This window comes from Panulirus ornatus, chromosome 3, assembly GCF_036320965.1.
Source record: "Panulirus ornatus isolate Po-2019 chromosome 3, ASM3632096v1, whole genome shotgun sequence".
Classification (NCBI taxonomy): Eukaryota; Metazoa; Arthropoda; class Malacostraca; order Decapoda; family Palinuridae; genus Panulirus; species Panulirus ornatus.
In genome coordinates, this window is record NC_092226.1 from 71521319 (window position 1) to 71546549 (window position 25231).

The following is a 25231-nucleotide window of genomic DNA, read 5'->3' on the forward strand; positions in this document are numbered from 1 at the left end:
CATTAGAGTCTGGTTTTACTGTTTAGAGTATACATCCCCTGAGTTTCCAATGGCTTTCTTGAGTACTTTCAAACGGAAGTGAGCCACTGACATATGGCAGATCACTGTTAACATAGTAATTATTTTATGATGTGACTAAGGTTTGTACAAAAACAGTCATTGTAAAAGCAAAATATTTATTACTGGCAACCATATCCAGTTATATAAGTTCCAAAATACTGTAACATAAGTGCACTTCTCCATAAGATCTGAGGAAAATTCTCAAAGTGACTAGTACCACACCTATATGTGCTTAAAACATGATGGGCCAGTAATTATATCATTAACAAACTTTTCATTTCTGAAGTAGGTCATTGCATGTCCAGAAAATAAAATGTACACATTCCACATAATTATGCATCAAACCACCAAAATCTGTTTTCCATACATGCTTTCCCATGTCCTGTCTTCTGATTGTTTTATTTTTTGCACGTATTTTCCTCTTGGTGCACCAAAAAAAGATTGACGCCAAGCTTGTATAGGCTAATTTAAACTCAAAATACCTCTTATTATCTTGAATAAGGCTAAATGGCAAGTGAGTACAGTAAGAAAAAATATTTATATGCACAGAGAGAGAATGTACTGGACTTGCATGTAAAATTGGATAATTCAATCTTTTGCACATCCTTTAAACAAGCATATTCAATCAAATGTCAGTCTAGAATTACATTATCAGCTTGATACCTCAATAACCTACTGACAACTCGAGTTTCCTATACCAACAGTGCACATAATGAATCTTGAACCTAATGTAATCAGTTCACCCATACTGCTGACTACTTTACAAATTGCTCTGGAAATGGTCATGCTGGTAATATTATTCTGAAGAATAAATTATTCAAAGTTACCTGTTGCTTAAACAGCTAAGGTCATTAGTGTCCCAGTAACCATGAGGTATCAACTGTAACAATGCAGTCACATAACCGTTAGCCTAAATTAAATCATGCATACATTTTTTTTTGGAATGTGTGATGAAGCCTGGGGTACTCTGTATTTGTTACTGGTGATGTGCTTCTCTTGCCTTAAACTCCTTAATTGGGACATTTGTATCAAAAAATACCCTTTATTGGTAAACTGGATGAAAATACAGAGCCATCTTTATATATTAAAGTAGTTTCTCATTTTTCATCTCGCTACTATGAATTTACTTAAAAAAATACACTGATCATCATGGCAAAATCCAGTATATATAAATTTACCTTCACCAGTATACTATATGCTAAAACTGTAAAACAGTTACAGTCAATGCCTGTTTAATACACAGGAAACATTCTGGTATAGCAAGCATGCAGTTCACTTATGACATAGAGTCCTAAACCAGGGAGAATTAGAATCAAAGGCTTAGGGAAAACATTGCCAAAAACCCATCTGCCTGACTGGCATATCCCCAGTAAAAAAAAAAAAAAAAAAAAAAAAAGCGAGTACCCCCTACCACCAGGTTACTGCTAATATAAATATTTTTTACCTAGCAGTTCAGCCTTTGTTTTAACCAGCTTCACTCCTTAAAAATGCCTTAATATTGGCTAAGTTCCCTTACGTTCATAACATTCTTCATAACCACTAAATTAATAGACAATCATGCATTTGTCAAAACTAAGAAAGGTATTAAAAGCTGTCAAAGTAAAACAGATAACAGTGTTGCACTGTCATAACTTAGCAGCAGCTGCTTGGGTACAAAACAGTTTAGGCATACTGCATATTTCTGTAATTCTAATTGTCATGGTTATTGATGATCAGGAATTCTGTAATCAATAATATAAAGAAGTCTTGGTGCAAGTTATATCATTTTCACTTGGACAGTAAGGAAGAAGTTTTAGCATCCTCCAAGTTAGAAAAAAAAGTACATTTCAAATACAAATGAAATTTAACTATCCCTAAGAAAATTGTAGGTGGATGGGTACACATGATGCATATTTGTACTTTCTATTGCAATATGAAACTTTTAGCTTTGTTTTCCATATACAAATACTAAATTAACTCTTCAACCTATATATATAAACTATTCACCTAATTAACTAACATAAGCATCAGTAAAATAACAATGGTGTGATCAGTAACACGGTATTTTCAATATATAAACATTTTGAGTGTGATTTAGTGCAATATATTTCACAAAATCCTTATGTAACACTACGATGCATCCTAAGATTTTGAAAAATTTAATCTGCCATTATGCTTTTTATTCAAAATACAATTTGTAGCAAAGCAGTTTAAATGTTAAAAAATGTATCATTAATTGTTCATAGAAGATACGTATCAGTCCAAGCCCCTTTCAAGACAAGACAAGAACTTCCTTTTCTTAATTTAAACCATATACAGCCTTATATAGAAAACTGAAACCTTTATATCTGAGAATTTAGAAATGATCTGAAAATATAGACATCAACTTGTTTTAAAATCTGGATCTATATTGGTTTTTTCATCTTAAATACAAAAATATGGCACAAAGAATATATTGTCATTTGCTCTTCATTTTTTATTACTAGTTTGCATAATCAACCTATGCAGTAGTAAATATTAGTAGAATGATGAGTAGTAATAGTATTACAGGAAGATGAAACAGCCAGCCAATCAAATGACCCTCTATCCCACCAAATATCAATTGTCTACCTTCAGGATGTTGATATGAGCATTGTTAATTACTATTTAAAATTTCAACACATATTACTTAAGGGATCACTAAATACGCAATTCAAACAAAAGACTGATAATAATATATCAAATTATTCAAATCCAGTCAAGTGAAACTAATTAAACCACATTAATCAGTTATTTGGTTAATCAGTAGTTTGAAGATTTAAAGAATTCTCATCAATTTATTCATTTCAGGAAGGTAAGAGAGTCTTATGTTCACAACCTGATGCGAATTCTAAGCTCACCATGAATCTGTTGACTTTATGGAATAGCATGTTATTTGATAATGCTGGATTCCCTTTCATTGAAATGATGTGAAACATTTTTAGTCAGATGAACAGCAATTCATAATATAATGTAGACCTGTAATTTGGGGGAACTCTGAAAATTCCCAAAGTCATGGACATTCAAAAGACTGAAAAAGACATAGTCCTTGGATAATAATATCCATAATCATCTCTTGACACTACTGGAGGGCAAATGACTGATTAGTCCATGTGCTAGCTGATAGTATTAGGCATTAAATGCACTTTAGGCTCACCTGAGCTAAATTCTTTTGAACTGACATGGTAAAAGGGTATAGGTGCTCCACCCTGGTAGACTTTTGGGTACAAACAATTCAACTAAAAATGACAAAATATATTTTGAGCCCTAATTCTCTCTCTGATTCTAGACAAAGCTAAGCATGGATATGCAAAGTTCTATATCCCAATCGAGGCAAGTCTGGAAATACTATAGAAATTTTTTAAAAAGAACATGTCAGATTGCCCCCCCCTCCCCCCTTCATTACAAAGTTGGTAAAAGATAGCCATCAACACACCAGACTAACAAAGGTCTTATTTAACAACAACAACTCAGTTTATATGGCTTTCACGACTGGTTACTAGATAAATCTTCATACATAGAAAGGGAAACTAGTTTTTGTTTCTTAATTTTGTTTCACACAATACACTGCCATTCCCTCATTTAGGGGTCAACAGACTGAAACTTAGTTGGCATGTACTATGGTTCAAAATACCAAGATTTTTTTTTTCAGAGGATTTTATGGGATGAAAGGTCACACCTTAAAAACATATTTTTCAGGTTGCAGTTCTTGCAGCTACATAAGAAATACTGTATGAAGACACCTTTTGACAAGCCCCATACACTGGAGCTTAAACTTAACATTGTTGCCATTTCTATACTTCTGGCAGTCTTAATAAGGTGGGACAAGGAAAGCTGATAACATGAAAGTGTGTATCTATATATATATATATCCCTGCTTTACTGCAAGCCTGAATAAATGAGTTATCTTGAAACTTTTACAATAGTAATCAAGCAAGAAGGGTGGGACCTGAGGTGGCAGAATTTGAGAAATGCTGAACATTTGTTAATTGTGTGATGATGGCACCCTTTTGAAGTATAGTCAACTGGCAGTGGTAGCCACTGCAAGAGGTTCTTTAAAAAAAAATTCATATTCTTCATCCACACAAGTTTGGACAGGGTGCTTGGAAGCTCATGCATCTTCAGCTTGCTGTCTGGCTCAGATGAAAATACTGTATACATTTTGCTTAGTATGTGGTAGCACTGGCATATCAAGAAACAAGAGTTAATAAAATTCAGTACAACATTTCAAATATTACATCAACAATTCTGCTATGCATATATAAATATCAACAGTAATCAATATCACCAACTTACAAAAAAATTTTGTTTAAAGCTTTTCTCAGGAAATGGTAATGCACTAACAAAAAGCATTTAATAATTCTAGTCTATCTAAAGTTTCTACTTTACTATAATCCACTTACTGTAAGGAGGTATAATCAGAAATAAAAAATAACCGAGGCTAATTGGTTGAAGTTGCCCATTGGAAGCACTACTGTGGGGGTAAGGAATGGATTGCTTTCTCCCACAAATGATTCATAAAGTTGGCCAAATTCACACTAAAGCACTAAAGTGGTCTGCCACTGAACCTCAACTTCATTGATATTCCTCAGAGACTGATATTCTTGCACTTCTCTATTACCATTTCCCACAAGGATATCTTTCCATAAGACTTCATATTTCTTTTCCAATACGTTTATCATTACATGAACTCTGTGAGGTAAACACCACTTCTTATAACTGCTCTTATTTCTTTGTTCCAGAGAACTCATAACTTTCATTTACGTGAAGGCCAAACCAGCAAGCAGAATTCCAGGAAGTTTATCAAGCGTTGTTGCTGACTCTTTGAGTCTTGAAGGTGTGGATTCAATAAGTAACTGAAGTGAATGATGCTATTTCCTGTGTGACATCCTATTCTGATTCTGGAAAGGGGCATACATGAACATCAAAGGAAAAAGTACCATGAATAATCATACACTTGTATGCACACAGATGTGAACATTTCATCACCATATACACGATTTTAGGTGGAATTTCTGTGCGCTCGTTATAAAATGATGTAGCGATGATAACAAGTAAGACACTCCCAAGTTATGGATGATATTTAACATCACTCCTTCCACAAATTTAAGTAAAAGTTACTTTTGGTGAACATCAAAATTTTCTATCATCACCAGAACTAATACATCTGGTGGCTGCATCCTCAGTAATATGCTCGTCTAGGATTGTTCTGGAAAAAAAAATAGTAATAAATACAGACCTAAAAAGTTCAATATCTATTTCCTTTTTTTTATGTAATTTGTTTACAGTAATGGACTACCTCAAAGCTGTAGATCCTATGCACTCAGCACTTGTCCATGCTGCATCTGGACAATACAGCATCTGCTGGACCCAAGCAGTGCTGAATGTGAGAATATGCCAGTTACGTACTTCCCCTTGAAATATATTACTCTGGAAAAATTCTTGACACCATATTAATATTCTAGAGTTCCTTTCCTGATACTCTCAACAATGATAAGATATAAATGATAAACATAAAACAAATTACTCAAATATTTCTTATGCCTAATTGCCTTTCCCCACTTCATGATCGGGAACTAACACTCAATGGCTTCATATGATATTACACAACAGAATGTATGTGTGCACATTCTGCCACTATTCATTTCTTCCTAAATGTGACCATACTATGGCAACGAAGTGAGTTAGGAACAAGTGTTTGCAAAGAGCTTTGTCCATCCCCATATATTTTCAAAAGCGGTCACACTTACATTTTAGTATTTTGTCATCTCTGGCCTTGATTATACTACCTGCAGATGTCTGGGCATGGAACTGGCAAGGTCCCAGAGTATTATAGGCCCATGTAATGGGACCATATGAGTCAGTGATGAGGTGTTGCAGAAAACAGCCACCTGATCATGTGTTCTGAGCACCCAATGCACTAAGAAATCTCATGTGTACCCATATTTTCTTGCTTCCATGTGAGAATTCAGGTTTTCTCTTCCTTAGAAATGTAAGGGCCAACCATCCTGAAGCACTGGTGGAAGAAATACAGCATCCATGAGAGAAATTCCCAAAATGAAAAGGCAGCCATGAGGAGTATAGAAAGAACATCCTTCCTAGAGAGCCTCAGGCACAATGAAGTGGGTAGCTAGTGCTCACGCCATTTAAAAATGCTAGTCTCAGTGATTGGATGTACGATGATTTCACCCTGAAAGTGTCATATGCTCGAGCACCAAAGAAACCTTAGATGTGTGTTGCCTTTGAAAATATATGGGGGGGTGGTTACAAGGTTATTTGCAGACACTGTACTTAAGGGAAAAAATATTTTGGACTAATGCACCAACCAAATAAACATCCTGCTAAAAACATACTAGTTTCAGGTTTCCGAAATACACTGCCACATTAGTACATAATTCAATCATGCCTCTTCGCCTCGTCCCATTCAACCACACGTGTATTTAAACCAGGTACATATGGTGCCTACTCAATGTTGGGTATGTATTCTAAGTCACAATTTAACATTAATACCAGATTGAGGGAGTTCCAACTGGAACAGGTGTTAGATACAAATAGATTATGGATCACATCTCACCACACAAGTCAGTGGGTTATAGGAGAGTTCCTTGGGGAGATTGCTTAACCAAATTTTCACACAAAAATGTGATTAAGATGTTGAGACATATATTTCATGTTCATTAATAATCTTAGTATTTTGACAAAAACTATTGTAACTAAATAAATGTAAACGAGTACTTAAATATGTAAGAGATGTGTTCCCAATCAAGCCTAACCACCCCAGACCCATTTTTATCATTTGTTCAAGACATTTATACAAGATAAACACATACACAATGCATATTTTTACACAAACAAAAAAATGTAGATATGATTTATATGTATACTGAATGAAAACAGGACAAAAGTGTAAGGGGCATTCACCAGTTTGATGGGTACCCTCCCTAATCTCTTACATAAATTTCATCATATATGTGGTAAATAATGATAGAACTGATGTAATATGCACATAAAATTAAAGAAATCAAAGAAAGCCAGTTGTGTGTGCCTCCAGTAGTGGAGTGAGAGGGTAGGGGAGATGGCAGTAACTCCCATTCCATATGCCTCCCCCTGTATCATTATTACTGTAGAATCAATTCTATCATGTCTGAGGTGAGCAGTAATTATAAAGGATGTATTATAAAAATCCTGAACATCTCTAAAACAAAGAGACAGCAGAATCTAAGGATATCTTATAGAAGCTTTCAAAATACTAAATAATTTTGACAACAAAGTTCCTTCACAAATACTAATAAGAGACTTAATGACCAGAAATAGTGGTATGAAAATAAAAGGAAGATGAAACAGCAAATTGGGCAAAACTTTTCTCAGTAGTATTGTAGAACTTCGGAATAAACAACTACCAAATGTATTATAATCAAAAGACACTTCAATACATCATATCAAGGCTACATAGATACTTAACTGATATCTGTAATCAGTAAACAGTTCAAAGAAAAATCAACTTGCATTACTATTTTTGTCACTATTTTTTGGCTTTTATGTTAGACTCTGGGAAAGCACACAGTAGTTAAAGTAAGGATATTTTCCTATTTTCACTTTCTAATAAATCACCATGGCAGTATACCTTCTCCATATTACATGATATTTTCTATCTATGTATCTATTTCTGATACCTGCTCCCACCAGGAACTCCCTTAAAGGGATGGCTACTCTCCAAAACTAGAGACCTTCAGTACTGCTTCTTAGCCTTTACTGCCTCACCCTTAACAGCCAGTGACAGAGGGCAAATCTAATGAAGAGTTTACAGGGGCTCCTACATAATATTTTTACTGACTACTAACTTATGCTCCTGTCTGATATTACTACCTATGTTTCTACCACATGCTCCTGCCTACTACTTCTAACTATTACTTGCTTAAAGGCAGGGCTAATTCATAGTCCTCACCTCAGGAAAATCCAGTTATAAAGAGTGAGCCATGTGGGTTATGTGTTGTCAAGTATTAAGTTTGGCAAGGAAAGATTGTTTGTGAACAGAATGCAAGTAGTCCACATGGGGGTGGGGCGAAAAAAAAAAAAAAAGACAGCTACAAGGGTCAGAGGAGTGCAACTTGACAACCACTGAAGTGCTGGCTCACTACACAGCCATCACTAACCCTCCCAATATCCCAGTGGATAGTACCAGTAATATACCATCCTTGTTGCTGGCTGCCTCAGCATTTTTTCCTGCTAGTAGCTGAGCTACAGGGAGAGGTGACATTCTGTTATGCTATCCTACAATTACGATTATGCCCACAGTTAACCTTGTCATGCACCATCAGGTCTCTGGTTTATCAGTCCTCTCCATGTCAAGGGTTTATTAGGCATATCAGTTGGTGTCATGTCTTTGCAAGCACCAACATGGCTGTACAGTCTTTAAGTTGTATAAGGACTAGATGATTAATATGTGGTTGTAGGCTGCAGTGTAAATTGTTTTACATTTGATCTAACATACAAATTTCTACATGAGCAAATAATTCCCAAGAATACAATAACCACAACATAAGGCCTTGGACTACTACCCTCAACAGTCAAGGTTAGAGAAATTAATCTTTCTGCTAGATAAGTCTAACTGACATTCAAAGCTAAAAAAAAATCATATTTACCAAAGGATTCGGCCGGAAACGATAAGCTAGCATCATGCGCTTCCTGTAAGCATCATATTCATCATCCTCTTCCTGAAGGGTCTCAGGTCTCTCAACACCCAACCCTTGACTCTCTGAACGACCTTGCCTGTTGTAAGAGGAACATGTTCAATAATTTTTATAGTATTTAGAATTTGGTAAATGTGTACCAGCTATTTGTGGACATGTTTTGTTGTCAAAGTCTTGCTAATAAGTGAAAACACAAAACCAGCTTACTGGCTGACAGGTGTTGTTATGCCTTTCCCTTCAGCTCCAAGACCCATTCCTTCTGTCCATCCCATGCTTTTCAACATTCTATAGCCAACGTTGTCTTCGGTAAGTTTATGCTGCTTGTAGTCTGAAAGGTCAGGGTCCCGACCTTCCTTTATTGCTCGATACTGTAACATAAATACAAGTTACTTAAAAATGTGGTCCAGTAAACTGGATACTGTGAATAATGCAATGCTCTTGAAATTTTCATAAACTGTCAATTCATGCATCTGCATGTCAGGATCATATAGTGTGATCTATTACAACTTATGTAGTCAAAAACACTGTGAGTAATAATTACTGTCCAACAAGAAAACCTGGCAATTAGTAACCCAAGTGAAACTACTTCATGAATATTCACATAAGCCTTTTTTACTGAGCGGAGAAGAGCGTACAAGAATATCAGGGAAAAAAAGTCACACAAATAAGTGTTAACCAGGGGGGGTAAAGGTCTGAGAGTATTGAGCGATGTGTATGGAGAGAATATAAAATGGGAGCGCAAAGATGGGCATGTTTTATGAGAAGGGTTATTTGGAATGTGAGTTTGGATGAAGAAAACTTGAGGGAAGGGAAATGTTTTAAACACTTGGAAGTGGATATGGCAGTGAATGGAACCATGGGAGCTGAAGTAAGCCATAGATAGACTGGATGAGGTGGCAAAATTATTACAAGTTCAGAATATGGTTTATAATGAATTCAATTGATTAACACAATCAAAAGCAAGAGTGAACTGTACTTACGAAAAGCAAAAACCAAATATAAGCAGGGTAATTCAAAATCAACAACAAAATTAGGGAAGTGTCTTGTCACCAAATCTATTCATCACATATACAGACAATTTTTTTTAAAAAGTAAAGAAAGGGCAGGAAACTTCTATAAGCACTATCACAGGCAGATGATCCAAACCAATGGGAACATTCAGAAAAGAAAACCTATGCAACATCCTACTGAAGTGGAGAAACTATAAATGCTGAGCTCCTCTTAAAAAAAAAGAGAAATCAACGGTCCTACCCAAAAGAGAAGATCTGAATTTTGAAAAAATTGGTGAATAATTTCCCATGCTGAAAAGGCAAAATATGGTCAATGTTCTTAAACAAGATACCTTCTCCATAAATCTTGCAAGTTCATCCGGAGGCAGGAAGTCTCCAATATGATGCTTTCCTTCAGCATTTGTTGTCAGCTCTGCTGCCTTTGCATGCGTTTCTTGCATTTCTTTTGCTCGTCTGAAGAAAAAGTATTACTTAAAGGTTCATAAAAATATTTGAAAGTGCATGCAGTTATTGCAATTACTTGAAAAAGATATCACGAGAAAAACTAACAATGAACAACATAGCCAAGAATTTTAATTAAATTTTTAACTTATGCAATCTCTATTACTGCATGCATACAAATGAGTCAAAATTGCTGTTAGCGATCTGTGGAACGAATGCAAAAGATTTTCTCAGAAATGTAAATGCAATAAGAAGTAATACATTACAAAGCATGTTGATACAGTACCAAGAAGAGTAAGAGAAAAGGGCAAATAATTATGAACAAAAGCTCATACAAATATGGTACAAAAGTAGGTAGAATCAATGCAAAAATTACTAATATGCATTTCAAGGAGTGGGAAAAAATATGAGGGTTACAACAGGGAACTCTAGTGCCACTTCTTAGCCTTTAGTACCTCACCCTTAACAGGCCACTGGCAGAGGGCAACTCAAGCACAGTTTTTGCAGAGACTCCTACTTAACATTCCTTCAGACCACTACTATCTTATGCTCTTGCCTAATGTTCCAACCTATTTCTTCTACCTAAGGCTCCTGCCTAAGTGTTCCTACCTACAACTTTTATCTATTGCTTCGACCATGATTAATTCAGAACTTCTCATATCATCTTTTATCTTTTTTCCAACCAATCTTCTTGGATTTAGCAGTAAATTTATCTTACCCAATATTTCAGTACTATATGTACATTACACATGACAGCTAGACATGTGTGAATGAATGTGGCCTTTGTTTTCTTTTCCTAGCGCTACATCACGCACGTGCGGGGAGAGAGGGGGTACCATTTCATGTGTGGTGGGGTGGCGACAGGAATGGATGAAGGCAGCAAGTATGAATATGTACATGTGTATACATGTATATGCCTATGTATGTATACGTATGTATACATTGAAATGTATAGGTATGTACAGGAGCGTGTGTAGGTGTTTACCTACATACATGTGTATTTGGGTGGGTTGGGCCATTTCTTTTGTCCGTTTCCTTGCGCTACCTCACTAACGCAGGAGACAGCGACAAGGTATAATAAATATAAATAAATAAATGTAGAACTTGCCATAAAGCATGTATGGAATAAATATCCCTACAGCATAAGGCTGCCCTTATCCTTCAATGTTAGCTTTAACAATATTACCCAATTCAACTCCATATATTCTGCCCAAAATCAAATTAAATCAATATACCACTTTCCAATAAAAAAGGAACAGAGAAGGGGGCCAAGTGAGGATATTATCTCTAAGGCTCAGTCCTCTGTTCTTAACGCTACTTACTAATGCGGGAAATGGCGAATATGTATGAAAAGTTTTTTCAATATTGTGTAGCAATCATGGCAGATTTTATTTACCTAATTCACAGAAAATCTGATGATTGTCCAATTCCACCACACAGCTTAAGGTAAGTAATGTTATAGCAATGGTGAACGCAAAATCCACTAGGCTTGAGTTACTTCCTCTGGTGCTGGTTTATCTGCATCATTCCTGGCTTCAGCACAGCGGTAAACCCTCCTTGAGGGTAGAAACTTCAGTCTGAACAGCTTCAATTTTTGCTATCTGTGACTCAACTGTGACCTGCTGCTCCCTCACCTTTTCCTCAAACATCTACATATGTTGATTATCAGCATTCAAGTGCTTAGAGTTGTTTTGATGTATTGCAAAGCATCATTATGCCTCTCAGTTTTAAACATGCATCAGTTAATGCAGACATCATGTACATGCATATGTGTGTGTGCATGAGAGTTAAAGGCACAGTATGTACACAATATTAAGAAACAGGACAAAACAAGTGTAAAACTATTTCCTTAATACAAAAAATATCTATCACTAACGATATTTTTTCTCACCTCTTGTGTTCCCACGTACCACCATCAACTTCTTCATCAGAATCATACTCATATTTAACTTTTCCCTGTTGTTCAAGACGCTCAGCCTCCTTCTTCTTAGCTTGCAGCAGTTGAAACACTACATTCATCTGTTCAGGTAAAGAAGAAATAATTAGCAGAAACAAACATACATTAACATACCTTTGAGCCATAAAAGATGGCTTTAATTAGCTTTTCTTCCTCTTACACTTAAAACCACAATCCTCAAAATTCACAGAGAAGTTTGATAAAATTTGACATAACTAAAACTTTCTCTCAAGTGCCTTCTTACTGCAGACTGTCTATACTATCTCTGGGCCAACCCGATCTACTGTTTCCAAACTAGATGGATCTTGCTGAAGCAGAATTGAAATTATCATCACTAGAGGTAAAATATAATTCCAATTTATGCTGTAATTCTTGAAGCCACACAAATCAATCTACGGTGTATACAAAGCACTTTTTTTCCATGTCAGTTTATGACACTGAGTGACTTTCTACCTTAACCTCATCAATACATTAAATATGAGCTCCTTTCACTCTTGAACTCCCAACAAAATTTTTCTTGGGGAGGTGGGGATGGCATGAATTTGGAAATTATAGTTATATTGTTAAGAAAGGCAAATATATTGAAATTGTTAGGAAAGGTAAATACAGTGTTGTCCACTCACTCTGGACACAAAAGGACTCATGTTTCTGATTCTCATAAGTACCTATTTGTACTGTACAAGGAGGAAGTTTTACACTCGTAAGGCCCTATCTCTTGCACATTCTCTACTACCATACAACCTCGTAAATTTATGAGTACTGTTTGCATTAATCCTGTCCTATATTTGACAGATAAAAGTGCATTGTAAGAATAAATGAATAAAATGTCTCTATACACCAAGGTGGAGTGACTTATTGAGAAAACATGACTTTACTAAACAATGAGCAATGCCAACATTCAAAGACATCTCTCATCCACTGCCAGCCCAAAAATATTAGTAACAGGAGCAAAACAAGCACAATATTATACCTTCATCTGTTCTTCACACTGCTTCCATTGTGCTTCCGTTAAATCAGTTGAACCAAACACCTTCTTTGCATACGCAACTATGGCAGGATTGTTTCTTGTTAGGCGGGTAACCATGACACCACGAATAGCCTCAATATGTTCTCCTTGTCCCACCATACCCATCAAGCTGTCAGGCACACTCAGAGATGTGGATGGGTGTGGTGGTGCTTTGAAAACAAAATCAAAAGATTAGTAGCTAATCAAAATGTAATTATGACACATTACACTATATTTAATTCTTTCCTTGAACTTTAATGCTTTATCCTGAGTACCTTTTCTGAAATAACTTTTGAATATAACTGAAATGAATAAACAATAATATAGTGGCTCACTAATATTACCACACATTAATCTAAATTCAATTTAATACCTGAATTTTACTGCTTGGTCTAGAATATTCTGAAATCTCTTTTTATATGTTAGCTGAGATGCATGAGCAGCTGAGGCCCTAATCAAGGCCATCCCATTAATGCTATATATGTTTATATATATATATATGTACCCTAGCCTGAGCCAGGTACCCATTTTGTCAACCAACCCCAAGGGGTGGATGAACAGCTGGGTCGACTGTGAACCGACTGCGGCAACCAGGATTCGAAACTATGCACTCGACCCTGGGCTGCTTGTCAATGCATCAGTCAGGAATACTAACCAAGTCTCAAAATTAATATAACTGGAAAAAATTTACACTTGAGGAAAATCATCCAGATACTCATTCTAATTAAAAGTGAGGAACAAAGGGGTTTTAGGAAATGTAGGGCATGTGTAGATCAGATTTTTGCATTGACAATGACTAAGGAAAAGTACCAAGTGAAAAACAAGAAGCTGTATGCAGCTATAATGGATCTGGAGAAAACACATGACAGAGTCAAGTGGAAAGACTTATGGGACATTAGGGATATTTAAGGTAGGGGAACAACTACTTGATAGTGTGAAAGCTTTATACTGGGGAGCAAATGCATGTGTAAGAGTGGATGGAGAGTTCAGCAAAAGTTTCAGAGTGCATGAGGGTATGAAGCAGGGCTATATGATGTCACTGTGGGTCTTTAACATATGGAGTGCTAAGAAAGAAGAAAGCAAAACTAGAGAAAGGGGTGTAGAGATGGAGTGTGGTGGTAAGATATGCTAGCTAGTGACATACATGGAGTGTGGGTGATGAGATACAGGTTCTAAAGACATGCTGTCATATTTGTTGAGAGAGACGAGGAGCTGCAAAAGGTTGTAAGTAGATTTCACAGAGTGTGTACACTGGCAATTGAAGGTAAATGTACGTAAAGTAATACTGTATGAAAGGAAACAGAGTGAAAGTATTGAATTTTCAAAGCCCTACAAAGTGAAAGATGGAAGAGTACTAAATTGTGTTACACAAAGGGGAAAAAAGACTGGACAAGGTGACAGAATTTAAGTACCAGGGAGCTATCTTGGGGAAGTTCAGTGATATGGATGGAGAGACATGAAAGAGAGCAGTAAAGAGTAGAGGTCATGGGGTCCCTTAATAGTATAACAAAAGGTAGAGCTGTAAATACAGGAGTGAAGAAAGGATTAAGGGACAGCATAGTTCTCCTAACCCTGACCCATGCAGCCAAAACATAGAAATGGGATGAAGCACAGCGGTCAAGAATCCAGTATGTGGAAAATTTGAAAAAGTGGGATGAAGAATGTAATGAGAGGAGTGTATTAGATATCTGGTATAGCAAAGAATGCTAATAGAATGAACTGTAGAGTAGCAGAGTGGGTGAAATGTAATACTTTGAGGGGGCTTGGGCATGTGGACAGAAAGTGAGATGGGGAGTTTACAGGGAAAGTGCATGATAGTACGATTAAAGGGGTTGGTATGGAAGACCACCTGTGATAATGGGAAATACTGTGGAACAGTACTAAAGGGAGAGAAATGCAGGAAGAATGTGTGGAATGATGTAGCAAGGGAAGCATGTAAGGACAGGTATAGGTGAAGACTCTTTTGCTGTGGCCGCCCCTTTGATGGGAGTTCCCATAGGGAACAAGCATCAGAGATATAGTCATAGAAGCTCACTCTAATACTAAAGCCTTTCCAACAAATTCCAAAAATCATTAAAGAAATTATCAATCACATCAAAAAAGGCTTTGCTAACTCATAAACCTCAAATATAATTCCATTTTAATTTCAGATGTGAGTATCAGGGCAACAACTATGGGTCCCCGTCTTGCAAAATCAAATCACATGAAAGTGCACATGCGCACCTGATCCAGTCCCTGTCAATGGATAAGTTACCAGGAGTAAACCTAGAGTAGTCTTCTGAGGTTTCAACTTGCACAGTTTGGGCTGAGTCCAAGCTGCTAAATGGGTCATTGATCAACCAAGCTGGTGGGAGCCATGGGCCACAAGACTACATATCTACCAGAACCTGATTAGTCTGGTACACTTTGTAAGTACATATCTAGGGCTCTTCTTAAAATTCTCGTGTACATCCTATTGTGTTTCTGATGGCTGCAAGCATTGCACTGAATTATCTAGGACCTCAGGTGGTCAAGGAACTCTCTCTTTTTCTTTTGTGCTTATTCCACCTTTTCATTTTATTGGCAATATTTTTCAGTCTTCCATGCCTGTTCTGCCCTCCATGATTTTCTAGATGTAGATAATGTTACACCTATCCCATCTGTGCTTCAGGGTATAATCTCAGTAATTTCAGTCATTCCCAGGCGTTCCTATCCTATATAAGGTCAATACAGGCCATGAAAGATCTTTGAACACTTTATTACTCCGATTCTGCCTGCTTTGTAAGGTTATGTTAGGAAACAGCATTATTAGTTAAAGAAAGACAGACAAAACTTTCCATGTATTTGCTTTTCTATTACTACTTCAACTTTAACAACCTTCTTATAATTCAAAGACAAAACAAAAGAAAATTAGGCTCTAATGAACTTTAAAACTTCACTGAGTTGATGATAGGGTTTAATTGGAAGGCTTTTATTGAACGAAGTTCTATCACAGAAAATGTATCAAACTGCTTGTACCCTGCATAAGTTAATCTTCATAAGTTATGCAGGGTAATATCAACGAATTGTTGCAATTAATTACAGCTCACGTATGCTAACTAGCTCATCCCTGTATCCTAACATGTACCTTGAGGTGCTGGCTGAACTGGAACTGGCTGCACTGTAGACGTATTTCCCCAGCGGCTCTTCCGTCTCTTGGCCTGCTGCTCAACAGAGTCTTGGCTCATGCTCGAATCATCTTCACTGGAACCAGCTGAGAGAGAAACTAGCAAACCTCATCAGTAAAGCTGCCTCGTTACTAACCTAGCGATGGGGAATGGGAGAGAAACATGACCTCATCAGTATGGGTAACACTTGCCCATTGATGAGGAGCGGAAGTGAAACAAAACACTCTTATTATTAATGTCTGCATGCCTCAACAATCTAGCTAACCAGAAGGAAAGTCACTTTCCAACTAAACAACAATTTTAGCAAATATCAGCAATATGAAGAAAGAGAAAGTAAGACCTTTCCAGTAACCTAGTAAAACAGTATCGATGAAACAATAGCATTAATGATATCTGGAACTAATCATACACCCAGGAAAATCTTTATATCTCAGAATGAAAAACTTGTTTACATTATGACTGAACACTAAAAGGACTGCCCTTAACTTCAACTTCATCAAAATATCAATAAAAACAAAGGTTTCCCTTCAAGTGAATATGAAAACACATGTCTTAGATACTGGAGTCTTTGCAAAAATGTCTTATCAACATTATCAGCAATACTTATATAAACAATTCTTTCTAACCACACTGCAATTTATGCAAAATAAAGAACAGCAAGAAAGCTATAAAAAATTTTAAATTAGAACAAACTATCTTCAATCAAATGATGATATGTATTAATGACAGAGTAATTAATTCTAATACAGTAAAATACTCAGTTATTTAAGTACTCATAACACTTAAGACAATGCAGTAACTTATACATTACTGAAAATGTGGTCAATAATCTGAAACCTAGATAACATAAACCTAGCAAAAAGCTTCTGCAATTTCTATACTAAAATTATCAATAACATAAAGCTTGTACATTTCATATGCATGAATATGAAAATGGTGTGATCTTACTGTATAAATCATTGAATTATGAATATCTTTGAAAACTGAACATTAGTAAGGACACATTATGCTCTCATCACTATACCTCAACCTGCAGGAAATATATCAGACTGAAACTGATAAATCTTTGTATACCACGTTGTTTAAAAATAATAATAATAAAAAAATAAAAAAATGTAAAAAAAAATAATGTTTATGTAAAATATGAATTAATATATACTGCACTTAACAGAGTGCTTGCTTTGTACTCATCAATGATGGATGTAAGTGTTGACAGTGAAGTGGTCAGGTGGTGTATAATGACTGAAATAAAAAGACAGGGAGAGGTTATTTTGTAACCAATAATGTTAAAAACTGAGTTGGAAACGACAATCCTCAGTACAACATATGGCAGGTGAGGAGGACTGATCATGTAAAGACTGACAATGTACGAGATACATGATATTGGGCAAAGCATGACAGTGAGATGATCAGGGCGTGTTGAAATGCTTGGGAATTATGGGAAGGATGAGGATAAGATAGGAGGACATACATGTTTAAAGTGGAGGCAGCAAGGAGGGAAACACCAAATAGGAGGTGGAAGGATGAAGTGAAAGATGCCTAAGTTACTGAAGCCTAAATATTCAGAATGGTGAGATGTGCGTATGGGATAAAGTAATTTAAAATGATGTAGTATAATGGAACACTATGTCATCACTGAGCTGAAAAAGGGCATATGAATTGGCCAATGGAGTTTGTGAGGCTTGGTTGTAAATGGGGGCTCTGGTTTTTGTGCATTATACATAACAGCAAAATGGTGGATGCAAGTAAATGAGGCCATTCTTCATCTGTTCCTGGAACTACCTCACAAATGTGGGGAACAGCAAAAAATTATACAAAAAGAAAGAAAATATGATTTCATGCTTGTTCACTCTTACCCACATACTGAGGTGGCAACAGGACAGACAAAGAGTGACCTGATATCCACTTTGTAGCTATCATGTGTGATGCAATGAAACCAGAGCCCACTTATCCACAGCCATGCCCAACAAATGTTTCCATCGTTACCCCAGACCACTTCATAAGCCATGGTTCAGCTCACTGAAATCCAGTAACCCCCTATATAAAACAACTTTCATTTTGCCTTACCCCAGTCACATCTCACACCCTCCAATCACTCAAAGCATTTTTCACTACATCCTTCCACCTCCACCTTGTTTCTCCCTTTTACCTTGTTCCTGCCAATTCTGAAATGCATACCCTCTTAATCAGCCTCTTCTCGCTCATTCTTTCCATTTATCCAAACCATTTGAGCAAGCCTAAATCAGCTCTCCCATACATACTCTTCTTACTACCATTATTTGTTTTTACCTTACCATTCTTTATTCCACCAATCCTCCTAACATTACACGAGGGTTTTGTCCTAATATTTCATTTCCAACACATCCAGAATCATCTGTACTTTTTTATCAAGAGCCTATGCCTCCCATCAATACAACAATGTCAGGACTACAATACCATCATCAAACATACCCACATTTGCCCTCACAAACAGTGAATTCTATTTTCAAACATTTTCTTAATGGGAGCTATAACATTTACCCTTTCCCACTCATTTGGCGGTTTGCCTCTCTCCAGCAACATCTTGAATATTATTTCAAGAGGTCTGTGTTGTGCATCTGCACATGTTATATGGTGAAATTTTATCGAGAGCATGAACCTTGTGTGGGTCAAGACCTACTCTTTTGCCTCTTTTCTATATATAATTTTATCAGGACCATGTCATAGCCTTGTGTAGGTCAAGACCTTTTAGTATTTTACCGATGTCTTTTCTATTCCTCTTAATATTTTCTATATTTTTCCACTCCAACTCACTAGTGGCATGTTTGTATGTTCCATATAGGCATTAGTTACTTACTTGTAAATACCTACTTGTCCTGGACAGGGTCAGAGTTTTACACTTAAGGGCTAACACCTCTTGAACATTCTTTAATACCTAACAACACAAGTTTTTGTGTGTCATCTGCATTTACCACGTCCATGGTTATTCTATTCCAATCATCCACCACTCTCGTACCATAAATGTGCTTCTTTACACCTCTTTTTTTTTTTTTATCAAGTTACTTATTTTCATGTGTGTGGGTGTGGGTGATAGAGCATTACCTATTTCTAATGCATGGGGAGGGAGTTTAAAGCTTGTAGGGCCCCATCTCTTGAACATTCTCTGTTACTGTGTGTGTGTGTGTGTGTTTAATTACCTATATGTACAGTATGGAGAGGTAATTTACATTCATGGGGCCCTGTCTCTAGAACATTCTCTACTATCATACAACTTCTTAAATCTATGTATGCTATGTGTGTGTGTGTGTGTGTGAGAGAGTATTTCCAAGAAAATATCCCAGAAATTCCGCTTACCTGCTGGAGCAGTAGCAGATAGCTCTTTTGCTCTGGCCTGAGCTTTCTTAAGGGCCTCTTTGAACCAATCAGGCTGCTCCACTTCTTCTTTTACAGGTTGACTACCAGAAGAGTTATCGTCCTGTTAAAACACAGTAACTTAATACCTAACCTTCTGTATATCACTATAAAATAAAAATGTCTAAAACCTGGAAATTTATATTCTGCACATCCATTAATTTAAATGAGAATTAGTTTTGTCTAAAGTACTCGTGATCAAGCAAGATACATGCTTTTACCTGCCCTAGTCATTTTGGTTTGTAATACCACAGAATTCTAAGTCAGAATACCCCCAACAAAGTCGATTCCATACTTGACCAACTAGCTGCCATGGGCAAGCCAGTTAAAAGGCCAGAAATAAGTCAAAACAAGCTATATAGGTGTTAGAGGATTCTGAGTCTTGGGTATCAATGACCCAGGAGAGAAAAATACTTAGCAAAAAATTTACTTTACCCATCCTAAGAACTTGATTCAAACTCTATGAACTGGCCTTATATTTCTTTCATACCAATTCCCACCTCAGCAAGGCAGCACCAGGAGCAGACAACTGAGCCATATGAGGGAAAACCTTCATTTATCCTTTATCTACTCTTCTATTGGAAAGTAATAAATGTGGGGAAGATTTCCATCCACCTCCCCCTTTTAAATGTCTTCCATGACAGTTATAAGATATGATAGTAGTATTCTTCCTCCCCTATCTCATAGGATACAAATAATTTTCTACAATAAAGTTTAAAGACAACAACATGCTTTGAGGCTTTCTCTTTTCCATGGTGATCGGACTGTGTCATGGGCAAGTACATGTGTAGAAAAAATTCTATCAACCCAAGCTGATGATGCAACATATGCACTGAACTAGCCATTAACTAATCATCCAGATCAAAAGAAAGTGTCTTCAAGAAAGGGGTGAAATTTCTTATTCTTTTAATCTGATATTCTTTGTGAAAACTAGGGAGGATGCAACCTTCATGATGCTCCGAGTGCAAATTCTAGTAAGACACTAAATATGGCCCACACTTAATACTGTTAAAGAAATTTAACTATTGAAATCTGGCAGATTTGCTGCAAGAATGCAACGGTCAACTTGCTCACCCAATCAAATTCATGGGTTCTTACCATGAGAGACCCATCACATGTTCACTTTTCTTGAAACGGGTTGGAAAAAACTTTTGTTGTGTAACTGCACCTTCTAGGCCCATGCAAAGAAGAAGACAGGTGTAGAGCTATAAGAGTGACAAAGCAAAGGAAAGGTAGTATGGCAAAAGTTGTTGTTGATACTTTTGGCTGAAGACTAAAAGATCTATCAATGGAACAGAAAGTCACATTTTCCTTCGATAAATGAATAATTTACCTTACAAATTAATATATGTAATAATTTGAGGCTGATGAAAGTTCCTTTCTAGTCATAAGAAGCGACTTCAAGATCTGATATGCCAGGTTTCTCGTCAATATTACCTAATACGAGGAATACAAAGATCCACCATACACAGTGTATCCACGTGTGATATTTCACATATAAAATGTCTATACAAGATAACTCAATGTAAATTTTTAAAAACTAAAGGCTCAAAAACTATAATGGCAATGGTGGGTGATTACATTAATATGCAAACAAGTGCTATTGTCTATCAAGGCAAGTATATACTGTATGTTCTCCATTAAAATATGAAATGGTGTAGATAAAACACCAGAAAGAAGTGTCAATTTTCTAAACTAGTCTAACGTATTAGTGAGTGATCCCTCTGGCAAGCAATCATCCACTAATGAGTGATGGCATCCACCAACACTGTGCCATGTCAGATATATGTGATACATTCAACTCTTCTTAAAGCACTTACATCACTGTCACATTCTGTTTTCACATCTTTGAGATCTGGACTAGTGGATGATGCAGAATCTTGTCCCATATATAATGAATGGGCTGCATTCATCTGCTTTGGTGGGGGCACTTGGTTAAAAGTTTTCATCTTAGCTGTAACTGGCCGCGAGGATTTCAACTTCACTGTAGAGGAAATTTTCTCCTCTTTCACTTCTGGAATAAAAATATTGTCATGAAATTATGACTTCTGAAATATAAATACAGTCATGAAATTATAGAAACTGGAAAACTCACTCAAAAGTTAAAAATAAAGAAAACTTAAATTTTGCAAAGAACATAAAAAGTTTTAAGTTTTTTGGAGACAATGATGTATACTTATAAATTATATAGTAATGGTCGCAAACATTGTAAGTTAATAACTATGGAAAGAGAAGAAAAAAATGCATTATACAAATAAACAGATATATTTCTATATCGAACTTAATTCCCTAAAACAATTAAGCGTGTACTTGGTGAAAATCTGAATAAATGTCTTATAGCTTAAACCAATTCAGTGACTTAAACATACCTGTCTGTTTTTCAGCCAACTTCTTGAACTGTTCCAAAAAACTTCCATCATTATTAAATTTGTTAGGCATCTGTGTCACTGCTGCTACACTGTGAAACGAACAAATAATAAACAATTACAAATCTGAAAGTGTGTGTAAAACATCATTTAACAAAATGGATCCACAGAAATCTGACCAACATACATGATATCATATAAAAACTTATGGATGTACATCTATTATTTTTTGTTGCCAATAAGATGATTTCATTAAAATTATTTGTCAGGCATTTCAAAGGACTTTAGACATCAAAAGTCATCAACTATTTACTATCCTAGTCCCACTTTATTTGTGGAATCATTTACCCTTGTTTACAACTACCCTTTGATCAATTTCTATGGAACAGTCCTGGTGTTACCCAGGACCTTTCTAAAGGCTCTCGCAGCCCAAAGCTGCACTATTTCTAGTAATAAGAAAATCTAGACTCCTTAGGAATAAGAAGTTCACCGATGACATTGTAATCTGTATGATACAGACATAACAAAGGTGACTTTTTACTCGGGGAGTAACTTCAATTAAGCGTAGTTTGGTAACACAAGGAATAATTTACATCCTGTACTGTACAGGATGAGTTAATGCTTTTCTCTGATTCTACCCTATCAGTATTGGCAAAAATTATATAAAAGGATACAATAGACAACAGAGTAAATATCTATACCAACTGGAGCAATCATTTTACGAAATACTCAGCTAGGTTTCTTGAATTAATATTATTTCTTTTTAAAAAATATAAATATGAAAAGAGACTAGCAACTTTGGAAAACTATCCTGACATAATAATCCTTAGTTCCTTTAAGTGTACTCTGCAGGAAAACAGCTTTTCAAACTAAAAAAAAACCACCTATATGATTTTCATCGATACTGATAAGCTAAAACAGCTGCAGTCATAAGCAGAGAATTACCAAAACATTGTTGCATTCATTAAGATTTATACCAAGTTTTAAGTTCTGTTTCTTTTTTTCAAATAATATCTATCACACAATCAACACCCTAACCACGATTATGTGTAAAAAGGCATGACTTGATCCATATCAGTCAGGTTAAACACCTCCTCAAAACAGCACCTTTAACTGGCCCTCATGGATCAATCACCAGCCACTGGTATTGTGGGTGTAGCAGAAGGTCTCTGACTAGATCCATAAAGGTCAGGTCAAGGGCCATCTTTACTACACTCATCATGGTCATCAAGCTGACATACAACCTGAGATGTCATGGGTGCAGTATAATATTAGTAAATGAAAAAAAAAATGACAGTTGTGAGGTTTATGAATATATGGGACAAGGCATGGTTAATGTAAAATTATGTGAAGAAAATCAACAGAATAAACTTTACCCTTATACAGCCTCTCTAACGTGAGGATTCACCTTACATTCAACATTCTAGTACAGAAGACTAATGAAGCAGCTAATTATGCCAATGCATAAACTCACGACAAGCAACAAACCAATTTAACAATGGTATGTTTATCTAATAAACACCTCAGCTACTCGGAAAGATTTGGTGAGGCTTTCATGTGTTCTCTTGGTGATGAGAAATGCTTTACATTGATTCAAACCACATTTTCCCTGATGTACTTAAAAGTCAATACCACTGCTTGAAGGTCACAAAATAAACTAAATAGTAATAAACAAAGTCACACAATGTATCGTATTCTAGTCTCTAAACACTATCTTAGCGATGCAAAACAAAACTGCTCGATATGCAAAGCTACTTTCAATGCATTCCTAAATTAGTACTCAACCCCTTCAAGTATAAGAAGTTCATTAACATCCCTTTGTTACAGATACATAGTTTACCTCTCCCATGCTCTTAAACCTTGATCTTGATCCTTTCCCATTATTTCTGTGGTGCCCTTAAACTATAACTTACCAAAAATAATTCTCTTTATTATATTCCATGAAAACACCAACGGGGCAAAATAGAATCACTCATAATCGAAAATGATTTTATGAGGACACAAAACTGGTGGTAATGTAACTTGACTCATTTCAGTTCACTATGATCAGCAATGCAATGATAATAATAATAATAATGATTGCTGCCCTTGGCAATCACCCATAAATTGTGACCCATCAGTTTTATTATCAAAGCCAGACTCATTTGTACTGGTACTTCAACTTTACTGATAATATCTACTGCAGGAAGAGACAAGTATTTAGTCTGCCAGTAAGTGGTCATAATATATGCAACCTTTACAGGTAGAGGAAACCCTCTCTAGCAACAGCGAAGTCATGTACATACAGTAAGCATCATTTTAAAAAATAAAATCAACAATGCTCGTTCTTTCGCTGAAAATACGAACTGAATATACATGAAATGTATCCACAATCATTCACATAGCATGATAGATGTTCAGGGGTGTTAATACAGGCGGATGTTTAATTGACCCCTACAGTCATAAACACTAAACAAAGCACACTAACTTTACTGTTCGAATTAAGCCACAGTTTTAATTCTAATGGATTTGCTTCACTACACCGTAACCACATACTTAAACAGCACCAGTAGTCACCTGGGACTTGGCGATTCAGATACATTTTGTGCAGATTTAGAGGGTAATGGAGGTACAGTCTTCGCAGCCTTGACGTTCCCATGCTGCTGTTCCTTCATTTTCCGCTCAATTTCACGCTTCCTTTTCAAGAGAATTTCCTCTTGCTTGTACAGTTCTCGCATTCGAACTTGGACCGGTTTTTTGGACATAGTGCCACACTTCTGGGGAATACGAAGGGATCACAACACAAGAAAATGCTGAGCAGGAGCAGCCGTTTATCCTGTGCTCCACAACTCAACCTCCAGGACGCGACTCATACTACATGCAGAGTTGCCAACTCAAAATTTCAGATGGGTTCACTCCCGAAAAGCGCTAAACTTGCTAAAATGACAGCGAACAAAGAAAAAAGGCTCTACGAATTATTTTTTTGCTCTATGATGTGCCAAATTATCTATAACAGGTGGGATTGACTGCTCTAACCCTAAAACACACCATTATTCCAGATATGTTAATTCCCAATGAGCAATCTCTTCGTCCTCTGTGTCCTGGGGTTGTAGGTGGTGGTCTATGTGAGGGGTCCTGGTTGCTGTTTCGATGACTCGTCTGCCTTACTTTTAGTAACCCAAATGTTTT

At 36.3% G+C, this 25231-nt stretch overlaps 1 protein-coding gene and 1 long non-coding RNA gene across 10 annotated transcripts in view; one reads left to right on the forward strand and one right to left on the reverse strand.

The window, feature by feature from the left end:
• The window catches only part of LOC139763369 (uncharacterized), a 72797-nt gene extending 56940 nt beyond the window's left edge, over nucleotides 1-15857 (forward strand). For 3 of the 5 annotated variants that reach the window (XR_011716112.1, XR_011716109.1, XR_011716110.1), the window contains exon 7: nucleotides 4800-4937. This is a non-coding gene — a long non-coding RNA (uncharacterized lncRNA). Of the gene's footprint in view, nucleotides 1-4799; nucleotides 4938-15311 lie in introns of those variants that run through there. The other 2 variants (XR_011716113.1, XR_011716114.1) reach the window with 2 other exon arrangements.
• LOC139763332 (uncharacterized) lies at nucleotides 160-24913 on the reverse strand. 5 transcript variants are annotated; one of them, XM_071689371.1, is made up of 11 exons: nucleotides 24620-24913; nucleotides 22067-22155; nucleotides 21518-21711; nucleotides 19641-19761; nucleotides 16268-16405; nucleotides 13126-13331; nucleotides 12090-12217; nucleotides 10090-10210; nucleotides 8955-9115; nucleotides 8700-8826; nucleotides 160-4958 (listed from the first exon to the last, which is right to left on the reverse strand). In XM_071689371.1, exons 1-11 carry the CDS (start codon nucleotides 24805-24807, stop codon nucleotides 4929-4931), a joined length of 1503 nt encoding a protein of 500 aa, XP_071545472.1. In that variant the 5' UTR covers nucleotides 24808-24913; the 3' UTR covers nucleotides 160-4928. The 5 variants fall into 5 exon arrangements, with proteins under 5 accessions (XP_071545472.1, XP_071545479.1, XP_071545484.1 ...); XM_071689378.1 differs by having other exon boundaries at nucleotides 160-5266; XM_071689383.1 differs by having other exon boundaries at nucleotides 160-5266; nucleotides 16268-16393; nucleotides 24620-24911.
• Nucleotides 24914-25231: the final 318 nt, after the last annotated feature.

Excerpts from the sequence above, each read along its gene's own strand:
- LOC139763332 (XM_071689355.1), bottom strand. The coding sequence starts at position 24,807 with ATGTCCAAAAAACCGGTCCAAGTTCGAATGCGAGAACTGTACAAGCAA. Across the intron at positions 13,332-16,267 it reads AGTTCAGCCAGCACCTCAAG|CACCACCACACCCATCCACA; the intron begins GTACATGTTAGG and ends TTGTTTTCAAAG. Across the intron at positions 9,116-10,089 it reads TTGCAAGATTTATGGAGAAG|TATCGAGCAATAAAGGAAGG; the intron begins GTATCTTGTTTA and ends TTTATGTTACAG.